Below are 13,361 nucleotides of genomic sequence, written 5' to 3'. Positions count from 1 at the left end.
TAGTTTGCCCTGCTCCACTTGTCCGTGGTTAAGTGGACACTGGGTACAACCACATTTTTCAGGACACTGAGGAAACTTTTCTTAATGTCCCTGTACAGTCCGGGAATCGCTTGCCTAGTGAAGTGGAATCTAGATGGGATTTGGCACGGGGGACACACTACCTGCATCAATTGTCTAAATCCCACTGCACTAATGGCGGATACCGGATGCACGTCTAACACCAACATAGCTGTCAAGGCTTCAGTTATCCGCTTTGCAACAGGATGACTGCTGTGATATTTCATCTCCCTCGCAAAGGACTGTTGGACAGTCAATTGCTTAGTTGAAGTAGTACAAGTGGTCTTCCGACTTCCCCTCTGGGATGACGATCGAGTCCCAGCAGCAGCAGCAGTAGAAGGAAGTAGTTCTTGATCTTTCACTATTTTATCCTCCAAATTTTTGTTCTCCATTATTTTTCTGAAGTTATATAACAAAATGGGGCACATGAGAGCGTACCCCTACAGTACACAGGGCAAACCCTGTAAAAATTATTTGGATTAAATATTAATAACCCCTTTATTTGGAGTAAATATTATACAGCACAGGACAGCAACACTGGACTTATATGGCAGTACCCCATGACTTATACAACAGCACCACTGGACTGGATTTATATGGCAGTACACCTGGACTTATACGGCAGTACCCCTGGAATTATACGGCAGCACCACTGGACTGAACTTACACAGCATCACCACTTAACTGGATTTATTTGGCAGAACCCCTGAACTTATACGGCAGTACCCCTGGACTTATACGGCAGCACCACTGAACTGGACTTATACGGCAGCACCATTGGACTGGACTTATACAGCAGAACCCCATGACTTTTACGGCAGTACCGCTGGACTTATACGGCAGCACCACAGAACTGGACTTATACGGCAGCACCACTGGACTGGATTTATACGGCAGCACCACTGGACTAGATTTATACGGCAGCACCACTGGACTTGACTTATATGGCAGCACAACTGGACTGGGCGTATACGGCAGCACCACTGGACTGTGCTTATACGGCAGTACGCCTGTACTTATACGGCAGTACCACTGGACTTTTACAGCAGTACCTCTGGACTTTTACGGCAGCACCACTGGACTGGACTAATATGGAAGCATCACTGGACTGTACTTATACGGCAGCACCTCTGGATTTATACAGCAGTACTCCTGGACTTATCCGGCAGCACCAGTGGACTGGACTTATACGGCAGTAGCACTGGACTTATACGGCAGTAGCACTGGACTTATACGGCAGTAGCACTGGACTTATATGGCAGCACCACTGGACTTATATGGCAGCACCACTGGACTGGACTTATACGGCAGTACCCCTTGACTTATACGGCAGCACCACTGGACTGTACTTATATGGCAGTACCCCTGGACTTATACGGCAGCACCACTGGACTAAACTTATATGGCAGCACCACTCGACTTATACGGCAGTACCCCTGGACTTATACGGCAGCACCACTGGACTGGACATATATGGCAGTACCCCTTAACTTATTCGGCAGCACCACTAGACTGATGCAGCACAAGACAGTACCACTGGACTGGACTTTTACAGCAGCACTGGACTTATGGCAGCACAGAATACCACCACTGGACTGATGCAGCATAAGACAGTACCACTGGACTGGACTTATACAGCAGCACTGGACTTATGGCAGCATAGGACAACACCACTGTGACTGGACTGATGCAGCACAAGACACCACCACTGAACTGATGCAGCACAAGACAGCACTGGAATGATACAAAAGAGCAGGTCGCCACCCCACGCGCCATGCCACTTTCCCACACAGACACTGAGAAGACATGTCCTCTCGCTACACTCTCCAGGACCGGAGTGAAAATGGCGGCGACGCGCGGCTCCTTATATGGAATCCAAAACCTGTGAGAATCAGACAGCGGGATGGCGACATTTTGCCTCGTTCTGGTTTCCGAGTCTGGCGGGAAAACCTGAGCCGGACTCGGATTCGGGCTCAGGATGTGATGTTCGGGGGGATTCGGTTCTCAGGGAACCGAACCCGCTCATCCCTACATGCAATGCGTCCAGTCCAATGTGCAAATGAATACATTTTTTAGGGGGCTGTTTTTTTTTTTTACATGTGTGGAGAATGTTTCCAAAGGTACCAAATCCATCTGAACAAGTTTTACAGCAATGGGGAAAAAAATGTTGAGGATATGCAATTGCTCATATATTCTTTCCGTGCCCAACATCATATTTACATATTATCACCAAGATATTTTGCCGTTTATTATTGAGTTATTGAACAAATAAATATGGATTTGGTTGCCTTTAGAAACAAATCGGGATTTGGTACATTTTGGTATGAATCTTCAAATTAAAATACATGTAGAAGTATTTCATTTACACTACAAAATTTTTTTGACTGTAACTATTATTTATTATGTTACTTAATAGCAAGTATAACCTTCTAAATAGTTTATTTTAAAGTCAAATGCAAGGTCACTTTTCTGTTAACACCTTTTCTCTCTGCACAATGAACACAATTATTCTTTTCAGTCATCATAAACAACTGAAGTATCGTCATCATTTTCTTGTACTTCTGTATTACCCTCTACAATGTGTTTGTAAATTGGCAACCTGTTTACATCTCGGTACCCCATGGCCACTGGCAGTGCCACCATAGCTTTCTTTTTAGCCTCTTGTACATGATTCTGCACTACCTGCCAACGATATCCTGACAATGGAGATCCCGATGTCGGAGGGGGTAAGTAATTTTAACCCCTTCCCCTAGACTAACCCTCCATGGCTAAGCCTCCGAGGTTGGTGGCTAGGGCTAACCCCCCCACCAGTGCCTAACCCTAACCCCTCCTAGTGCTTTACCTGACACCCCCCCCCCCCCTTCCCCCCCAGCGCTAACCCTAACAGAAACCACGATACTTACATTCGGGATGTCAGCTGTCTGTGTTCCAGCGTCGGTCTCTCGAATTGTGTCGGTATTCTAGTAACAGCCACATGACCCCCGACCACCCAACCCGTCGGGATGCTAAACGCACCCCGATCATACCTCAATCCCTGCCTTATCATCTGTCCCTTCAGACTATACAAATGATAGCTGCTGCTGAATGGCTTCTTCCTGCTGAGGATAATTGATGTGTGTGTGTGTATGGCTGTATTTATGTGTGTCTGCGTGTGCGTGGAGTGGGGTGGGGGAAAGTTATTAGGTGCTGAGTGTGGGTGTTAATGGGTGAATAGGTACAGGGCCGAAACTAGGATTTTTGTCACCCGGGGCAAAACAGTAATCCGGCACCCCCCCCCCCCCTTCTCCTACACACACACACACACACACACACACACACACTCACATACACACGCACATACAACCAACCCACCACCATGTGTAACTCTGTGAGAAGGCTGACAATGCCATCAGCCAGTACCAGCTAACGGGCTATTTCCACTCATGGGTGTCCACGACGCCCATAGAGCGGGAATAGAACCTGTGGCCAGCGCAGCGAAGCCCACAATGGGCTTTTTTACACTCACCCCCTGACGGCATTCTGGCGTCCGGGATCCTGGTGTCGGTATGCTGACCGTGCACCGGCCACGTAACCCCAACCCATATATACTCCATGAGAGCAAAGGGCTGGTAGCTGCTATATAGCTTCTTTTCTAGACATTTAGCTGGACTCAGGGAGTCATTCCGACCCGTTCGCACGCTGCGGTTCATTGCAGCGGTGCGAACGGGTCGGAACTGTGCGTGTGCGGCGGCCGCATTGTGCAGGCGCGTCATTGCCCAGTGATGGCAGTCTCCAGGCAGTGACGCCACGTATGAAGAAAGCGGTCTCAGCGGCAACTGCAAGAAGATTGCCAGGAGGAAGGCGTTTTGGGGCGTCAACTCACCGTTTTCCGGAAGTGGAGATCCGAACGCAGGTGTGTCCAGGCGTTTGGGGGGCGGATGTCTGATGTCAATTCCAGGACCTTCATCGCTGGATCGATCGCACAGGGTAAGTAACTGCAGGGCTAGTATTGTTTTACACAAAACTTTTTTAGCATACCAGGCTGCACAAGTGATCACAGCCATGCTATGCTAAAATTCACTCCCCCATAGGCGGTGTCTAGTTGATCGCACGGGCTGCAAAAAGTTGCTACGTGCGATCAACTCGGAATGACCACCTTAGTTAGACATTTGGGCTACAGATGAAATGAAAAAGGAAATAATACCCCATACATTGATACATATGTAAAATCACACACATACATACTGTCACACATCTAAACACATACACGCACGCATACATTCACTCACATACATAGTCACACACCTGTATACATACATAGTCACACATACTACATACATACATAGATACAGTGACACACAAGCACGCATACAGATATGTAGTGACACACCTATTCACATAGTCACACACATGCACAACACATTCATACACACACATGTAGTAGTTGCACACACATACAGTGCCCCTTCACTGTGTCACACTCACTATTTAGGCTGTGCTGTGCTCCTCTCTTCGATGGTGCTGGCTGGCCTGTCACTGTGAGTATGGTGCCGTGTAGCTCCGCCCCTTTTTCGGACCTTAGGCTGCAGTTATTCATTTTTCCAGCTTAGCAGTGCAATAGTGCACTGCTGCGGTGATCAAAGGCAGCAGGGGGGGCTGGGGTAACTTGTTCCCTGTGCCCCCTCTTAGGGCACAACAGGTAGCACACGAATGTCCACATAGAAGAAACTGAAAGTAAACTACAGCTCCCGCAGCAAGGGCTTCTGGGAGCTGTAGTTTATTTTCAGTTTCATCACACGGCAGCCTTGTGCTGCTCCGACGAAGGGACCTGTGCGTAGTCATGGGCAAAGTGATTCACTGAGCTGAGCTGAGACACATGACTCAGTTCAGTGAAGTGTCTGGAGTCAGTGTCTCGGCACATGAGTCATGACTCATCTGTAGTGGAATGTGTTGCAGAGACTGCACATGAATCAGTGAGTTGCCAGTGCTGGAGGATCAGTGCTGGACTCATGGAGTTATTCAGCTGCAGTGATTGTACAGTGTATCTGGGGGAGGCAGCTGCTTATGCCCTGATTGTTAATAATATGTTAACATAGATTTACTGTTATGTTGATATATTATTAATAACCACTTATTGCATACTAGTTATAGAATATGACATTACTTTTGGCTGAGGAGAGAAAGCTTAACAGCCATGAAACACATCATTCATTCTGTAACTAAACCAAATAAAAACGTTTTTTTTTTTTTTATCTTGCATACTTTGCTGATTGGATGATTTTAGGTGGCCTTGGATTTATTATATTATCCACTATCTAGCCTCCAGGGAGTTTGCCACCCACAATCACACTGAGCAGGATCAGTGAGCACTGAGCCGAGAGCCCTGTACCACAGGGGCTCCACCTCCTGTTGCATGAATCAGATTCATTCACTGAGTCACTGAGTCTACACAGTGTACAACTGTCTCACTCACTGGCAGACTCAGGATGAATCAGATCCATTCACTGAGTCACTGAGTCTACACAGTGTACAACTGTCTCCCTCACTGGCAGACTCAGGATGAATCATGATTCATGACATGGATCAGGCACAGCAGCACAGCACTCACTGACTGGTGAGTCGTGACTGCTCCCTCCCCCCTCCCACTGGGTGTCACCTGGTATAGCCTCTGGCCAATCACAGCTAAAGACAGCAGAACACACTGACTGAAGGACACAGGACACAGAGTTTCCTCCCTCTGTCTGAGAGAAGCTGCTGCTGCTGCTGTCTCGACTCATGAAACAGTGAGTGACTCGAGTCATTCACACTTCCTGATGATTCGAGTCACTGTGTTGAGACAGAGAGTCAGTAGCCATCTCTACCTGTGCGCATCGGGACTCAGAGGGGGTGTAAGCATTGCGGCGCCCCCTCCAATCCGGCGCCCAGGTCACATAGCCCCCCCCCCCCCTTAGTTACGGCTCTGATAGGTAGATGGTTTCTGTGTGGACATATCTTTATGGGAGCTGATAGGGTGGATGAAAATGTTAATGGGTGCTGGAAGGGTGAAATTTCCACCAGTGAAACACAGTTTAGTACCTTTGCTATGAAACACTGACTGGATATGGCACCTATTGCTATAAAATGCCATTGTCCAAGCCCTGTACCAAAGAGATTTGGAACAAATTGGTAGTTTGGATCTGGAAGTAATATTCTACACGCAGCCAACAATGTGCTGCCACCTAGAACTCATTTAACATTTTGGGGTATTTGGTACCTTTTGGAAACATTCCTAGGAATAGTCACAGAGCAAATGTGTCCAGTGCTAAATGAGTCCCTGTATGTATATTGGTTTTTGCATTCAACCTGTTTATTTAGTCATTCAGTCTTTTATTCTCACCTTCTGGGTTTTTTAAGCAAACAATAAAGCTTAATTTATGAAAGCAGTGTGTAATATATGCAATCCAGCAGACTGAAAAACTATCTTATTGTTTATAGACACATTGCTGATATTTTAAAATAACTTGTGTCGATCACTTTCATGTCGACCTTTAGACTCTGTTGACCTTAACTACTGTCTACGTTTTACCTGTTGACCTTTTGACCTAATGCATATGGAGTCGACCAAATGACTGTCTAGTTACTGTAGATCTTCTGTACCACAACCCTGACACACCAACAAGTCTCTCCATCACCTGGTCTCCTGGATTTGAAGTATCAGAGAAGTAGGTGGCTAAGATTGTGATAGTTAAATGCTTAATAATTATAGACAATAACTATATTTAGAGACATAGAGTAAAAGCAAATAATAGGTTATCAGTTTAGAACTGATTAGTCTTACTTGTATGTGTCATTTGCTGGCCGAGTGTCAAGCCATTCAAAAAATTTAGATCGATCATTGGTTGTTTTCCAAGGTTCTTGTCCCTTGAAAAAATCAGGAAGGATAGCACTATAACCGTGAGAAAGAAAAACATATTATATATTAGAACATTTAAAGACATGATTTTCTGGCATGTAACGGATATAGCAGTAAAAAAGAAAACAATTTGCCAATCAAGCATGTTAAGATCTTCACATCTACAGTACATAGGGCCTAATTCTGAGTTGATCGCAGCAGCAAATATGTTAGCAGTTGGGCAAAACCATGTGCACTGCAGGGGGGGCAGATATAACATTTGCAGAGAGAGATAGATTTGGGTGGGGTGTATTCAAACTGAAATCTAAATTGCAGTGTAAAAATAAAGCAGCCAGTATTTACCCTGCACAGAAACAAAATAACCCACCCAAATCTAACTCTCTCTGCAAATGTTATATCTGCCCCCCCTGCAGTGCACATGGTTTTGCCCAATTGCTAACAAACTTGCTGCTGCAATCAACTCAGAATTACCCCCATATATCCACATCTACAAGGTATCATACGTTTCATCATGCTTCTTGTGCACAAGGTTTTGTTTTTTTAAAGACACATGGGCCCTCATTCCGAGTTGATCGCTCGGTATTTTTCATCGCATCGCAGTGAAATTCCGCTTAGTACGCATGCGCAATATTCGCACTGCGACTGCGCCAAGTAATTTTACAATGGAGATAGTATTTTTACTCACGGCTTTTTCATCGCTCCGGCGATCGTAATGTGATTGACAGGAAATGGGTGTTACTGGGCGGAAACAGGCCGTTTTATGGGCGTGCGGGAAAAAACGCTACCGTTTCCGGAAAAAACGCAGGAGTGGCCGGGGAAACGGGGGAGTGTCCGGGCGAACGCTGGGTGTGTTTGTGACGTCAAAACAGGAACGACAAGCACTGAACTGATCGCACAGGCAGAGTAAGTCTGAAGCTACTCTGAAACTGCTAAGTAGTTAGTAATCGCAATATTGCGAATACATCGGTCGCAATTTTAAGAAGCTAAGATTCACTCCCAGTAGGCGGCGGCTTAGCGTGTGTAACTCTGCTAAAATCGCCTTGCGAGCGATCAACTCGGAATGAGGGCCATGATTTGGGGTAAATGTAATAGCCTGCACAATGCAGGCATCAGCGAGTTTCTGGAGAGTCTGGCTAATATGTTAATAGGGCAATCATTTTATCACTTAACTGACGATTTGTCCCTTCAAAACCGTTCATAACATTGTGTTAAAAAATTGTTTTATTTATTATAGTTTAAAAAGTATTTTTTTAAATAATGAAATAATAAGAATTTACTCACCGGTAATTCTATTTCTCGTAGTCCGTAGTGGATGCTGGGGACTCCGTAAGGACCATGGGAATAGCGACTCCGCAGGAGACTGGGCACAACTATAAAGAAAGCTTTAGACTACTGGTGTGCACTGGCTCCTCCCACTATGACCCTCCTCCAGACTTCAGTTAGGATACTGTGCCCGGAAGAGCTGACACAATAAGGAAGGATTTTGAATCCCGGGTAAGACTCATACCAGCCACACCAATCACACCGTATAACTCGTGATACAATACCCAGTTAACAGTATGATAACAACTGAGCCTCTCAACAGATGGCTCAACAATAACCCTTTAGTTAAGCAATAACTATATACAAGTATTGCAGACAATCCGCACTTGGGATGGACGCCCAGCATCCACTACGGACTACGAGAAATAGAATTACCAGTGAGTAAATTCTTATTTTCTCTAACGTCCTAGTGGATGCTGGGGACTCCGTAAGGACCATGGGGATTATACCAAAGCTCCCAAACGGGCGGGAGAGTGCGGATGACTCTGCAGCACCGAATGGGCAAACTCTAGGTCCTCCTCAGCCAGGGTGTCAAACTTGTAGAATTTAGCAAACGTGTTTGACCCTGACCAAGTAGCTGCTCGGCAAAGTTGAAGAGCTGAGACCCCTCGGGCAGCCGCCCAAGAAGAGCCCACCTTCCTCATGGAATGGGCTTTCACTGATTTAGGATGCGGCAGTCCAGCCGCAGAATGTGCAAGCTGAATCGTACTACAGATCCAGCGAGCAATAGTCTGCTTTGAAGCAGGTGCACCCAACTTGTTGGGCGCATACAGGATAAAGAGCGAGTCAGTCTTTCTGACTCCAGCTGTCCTGGAAACATAGATTTTCAGGGCCCTGACTACGTCCAACAACTTGAAAGCCTCCAAGTCATTTGTAGCCGCAGGCACCACGATAGTTGGTTCAGATGAAAAGCTGATACCACTTTGGGGAGAAACTGGGGACGAGTCCTCAATTCTGCCCTATCCATATGGAAAATCAGATAAGGGCTTTTACATGACAAAGCCGCCAATTCTGATACACGCCACACGCCTGGCCGAAGCCAAGGCCAACAACATGACCACTTTCCACGTGAGATATTTCAAATCCACGGTTTTCAGTGGCTCAAACCAATGTGACTTTGGGAAATCCAACACCACGTTGAGATCCCAAGGTGCCACTGGAGGCACAAAAGGGGGCTGAATATGCAGCACTCCGTTAACAAAAGTCTGAACTTCAGGTAGTGAAGCCAGTTCTCTCTGGAAGAAAATCGATAGAGCCGAAATCTGGACCTTAATGGAACCCAATTTAAGGCCCATAGTCACCCCTGACTGTAGGAAGTGCAGGAAATAGCCCAGCTGAAATTCCTCCATTGGGGCCTTCCTGGCCTCACACCACGCAACATATTTTCGCCATATGCGGTGATAATGGTTTGCGGTTACTTCTTTCCTAGCTTTAATCAGCGTAGGAATGACTTCCTCCGGAATGCCCTTTTCCTTCAGGATCCGGTGTTCAACCGCCATGCCGTCAAACGCAGCCGCGGTAAGTCTTGGAACAGACAGGGCCCCTGCTGCAGCAGGTCTTGTCTGAGCGGTAGAGGCCATGGGTCCTCTGACATCATTTCTTGAAGTTCCGGGTACCAAGCTCTTCTTGGCCAATCCGGAACAATAAGTATAGTTCTTACTCCTCTTCTCCTTATTATCCTCAGTACCTTTGGTATGAGAGGAAGAGGAGGGAACACATAAACCGACCGGTACACCCACGGTGTCACTAGAGCGTCCAAAGCTATCGCCTGCGGGTCTCTCGACCTGGCGCAATACTTTTATAGCTTTTTGTTTAGGCGGGACGCCATCATGTCCACCTGTGGCCTTTTCCAACGGTTTACAATCATTTGAAAGACTTCTGGATGAAGTCCCCACTCTCCCGGGTGGAGGTCGTGCCTGCTGAGGAAGTCTGCTTCCCAGTTGTCCACTCCCGGAATGAACACTGCTGACAGTGCTAACACGTGATTTTCCGCCCATCGGAGAATCCTTGTGGCTTCTGCCATTGCCGTCCTGCTTCTCGTGCCGCCCTGTCGATTTACATGGGCGACCGCCGTGATGTTGTCTGACTGGATCAGTACCGGCTGGTTTTGAAGCAGGGGTTTTGCCTGACTTAGGGCATTGTAAATGGCCCTCAGTTCCAGAATATTTATGTGCAGGGAAGTCTCCTGACTTGACCATAGTCCTTGGAAGTTTCTTCCCTGTGTGACTGCCCCCCAGCCTCGAAGGCTGGCATCCGTGGTCACCAGGACCCAGCCCTGTATGCTGAATCTGCGGCCCTCTTGAAGATGAGCACTCTGCAGCCACCACAGCAGAGACACCCTTGTCCTTGGAGACAGGGTTATCAGCCGATGCATCTGAAGATGCGATCCGGACCACTTGTCCAACAGGTCCCACTGAAAGGTACTTGCATGAAACCTGCCGAATGGACTCGCTTCGTAGGAAGCTACCATCTTTCCCAGGATCCGCGTGCAGTGATGCACCGACACCTGTTTTGGTTTTAGAAGGCCTCTGACTAGAGATGACAGCTCCTTGGCCTTCTCCTCCGGGAGAAACACTTTTTTCTGTTCTGTGTCCAGAACCATCCCCAGGAACAGTAGACGTGTCGTAGGGACCAGCTGTGACTTTGGAATATTTAGAATCCAGCCGTGCTGTTGTAGCACCTCCCGAGATAGTGCTACCCCGACCAACAACTGCTCTCTGGACCTCGCCTTTATCAGGAGATCGTCCAAGTACGGATAATTAAAACTCCCTTCTTTCGAAGGAGTATCATCATTTCGGCCATTACCTTGGTAAAGACCCTCGGAGCCGTGGATAGACCGAACGGCAACGTCTGGAATTGGTAATGACAATCCTGTACCACAAATCTGAGGTACTCCTGGTGAGGATGGTAAATGGGGACATGCAGGTAAGCATCCTTGATGTCCAGTGATACCATGTAATCCCCCTCGTCCAGGCTTGCAATAACCGCCCTGAGCGATTCCATCTTGAACTTGAATTTTTTTATATATGTGTTCAAGGATTTCAAATTTAAAATGGGTCTCACCGAACCGTCCGGTTTCGGTACTACAAACATTGTGGAATAGTAACCCCGTCCTTGTTGAAGTAGGGGTACCTTTACTATCACCTGTTGTGAATACAGCTTGTGAATTGCCTGTAACACTGCCTCCCTGCCTGAGGGAGTGGTTGGCAAGGCAGATTTGAGGAAACGGCGGGGGGGAGACGTCTCGAATTCCAGCTTGTACCCCTGAGATACTATCTGAAAAATTCAGGGATCCACCCGTGAGCGAGCCCACTGATTGCTGAAATATTTGAGACGGGCCCCCACCGTACCTGGCTCCGCCTGTGGAGCCCCAGCATCATGCTGTGGACTTAGAGGAAGCGGGGGAGGACTTTTGCTCCTGGGAACTGGCTGTATGCTGCAGCTTTTTCCCCCTACCTCTGCCTCTGGGCAGAAAGGACGCGCCTTTAACCCGCTTGCCCCTATTGGGCCGAAAGGACTGTACCTGATAATACGGTGCTTTCTTTGGCTGTGAGGGAACATGGGGTAAAAATGTAGACTTCCCAGCTGTTGCCCTCACCCTTATAAGGCAGAACTTCCATGTGCCTTTTGGAATCTGCATCACCTGTCCACTGCCGAGTCCATAACCCTCTCCTGGCAGAAATGGACATTGCACTAATTTTGGATGCCAGCCGGCAAATATCCCTCTGTGTATCCCTCATGTATAAAAGTGCGTCTTTTATATGCTCTACGGTTAGCAATATAGTGTCCCTGTCTAGGGTATCAATATTTTCTGACAGGGAATCTGACCATGCAGCTGCAGCACTGCACATCCATGCTGAAGCAATAGCTGGTCTCAGTATAACACCTGTGTGTGTATATATAGATTTCATGATAGCCTCCTGCTTCCTATCAGCAGATTCCTTCAGGGCGGCCGTATCCGGAGACGGTAGTGCCACCTTCTTTGACAAGCGTGTGAGCGCTTTATCCACTCTAGGGGATGTTTCCCAACGTGACCTATCCTCTGGCGGGAAAGGGTACGCCATTAGTAACCTCTTAGAAATTACCAGCTTCTTATCAGGGGAAGCCCACGCTTCTTCACATACTTCATTTAACTCCTCAGATGGAGGAAAAGCTACTGGTAGTTTTTTCTCTCCAAACATAATACCATTTTTTGTGGTACCGGGGGTAACATCAGAAATGTGCAACACATTTTTCATTGCCTCAATCATGTAACGTGTGGCCCTACTGGAAGTTACATTAGTCTCATCGTCGTCGACACTGGAGTCAGTATCCGTGTCGACATCTGTGTCTGCCATCTGAGGTAGCGGGCGTTTTAGAGCCCCTGATGGCTTTTGAGACGCCTGGGCAGGCACAGGCTGAGAAGCCGGCTGTCCCACATTTGGTATGTCGTCAAACCTTTTATGCAAGGAGTCGACACTGTCGCGTAATTCCTTCCACAGCACCATCCACTCAGGTGTCGACCCCGCAGGGGGTGACATCACATTTACAGGCATCTGCTCCGCCTCCACATAAGCCTCCTCATCAAACATGTCGACACAGCCGTACCGACACACCGCAAACACACAGGGAATGCTCTGACAGAGGACAGGACCCCACAAAGCCCTTTGGGGAGACAGAGAGAGAGTATGCCAGCACACACCAGAGCGCTATATAACACAGGGATCCCACTATAAATGAGTGTTTTCCCTTATAGCTGCTTTTTATATATATATATATCCTGCGCCTAAATTTAGTGCCCCCCCCCCCTCTCTTTTTTACCCTTCTGTAGCTTGCAGACTGCAGGGGAGAGCCAGGGAGCTTCCTTCCAGCGGAGCTGTGAGGGAAAAATGGCGCCAGTGTGCTGAGGGAGATGGCCCCGCCCCTTTTCCGGCGGACTTCTCCCGCTTTTTCTGGAATACTGGCAGGGGTATTTTTACATCTATATAGCCTCTAGGACTATATATGATGTAGATTTGCCAGCCAAGGTGTCCTAAGCGCCCTGCACCCATCAGTGACCGGAGTGTGAGGTGTACATGAGGAGCAATGGCGCACAGCTGCAGTGCTGTGCGCTACCTTGGTGAAGACCGAA

General features: G+C 47.5%; 1 protein-coding gene across 1 annotated transcript in view; it reads right to left on the bottom strand.

Annotated features, from left to right (window-relative positions):
- LOC134969465 (carboxymethylenebutenolidase homolog) overlaps positions 1-13,361 on the bottom strand; it is a 93,929-nt gene that overhangs the window by 34,532 nt on the left and 46,036 nt on the right. The window contains exon 3 of the mRNA XM_063945431.1: positions 6,854-6,961. Coding sequence (XP_063801501.1) covers positions 6,854-6,961 — 108 coding nt within the window. The remainder of the gene's footprint in view (positions 1-6,853; positions 6,962-13,361) is intronic.

This window comes from Pseudophryne corroboree, chromosome 11 (assembly GCF_028390025.1).
Source record: "Pseudophryne corroboree isolate aPseCor3 chromosome 11, aPseCor3.hap2, whole genome shotgun sequence".
Lineage (NCBI taxonomy): Eukaryota > Metazoa > Chordata > Amphibia > Anura > Myobatrachidae > Pseudophryne > Pseudophryne corroboree.
Note: the sequence above shows the minus strand (reverse complement) of the source record. Positions and strands in the feature narration are given on the sequence as shown.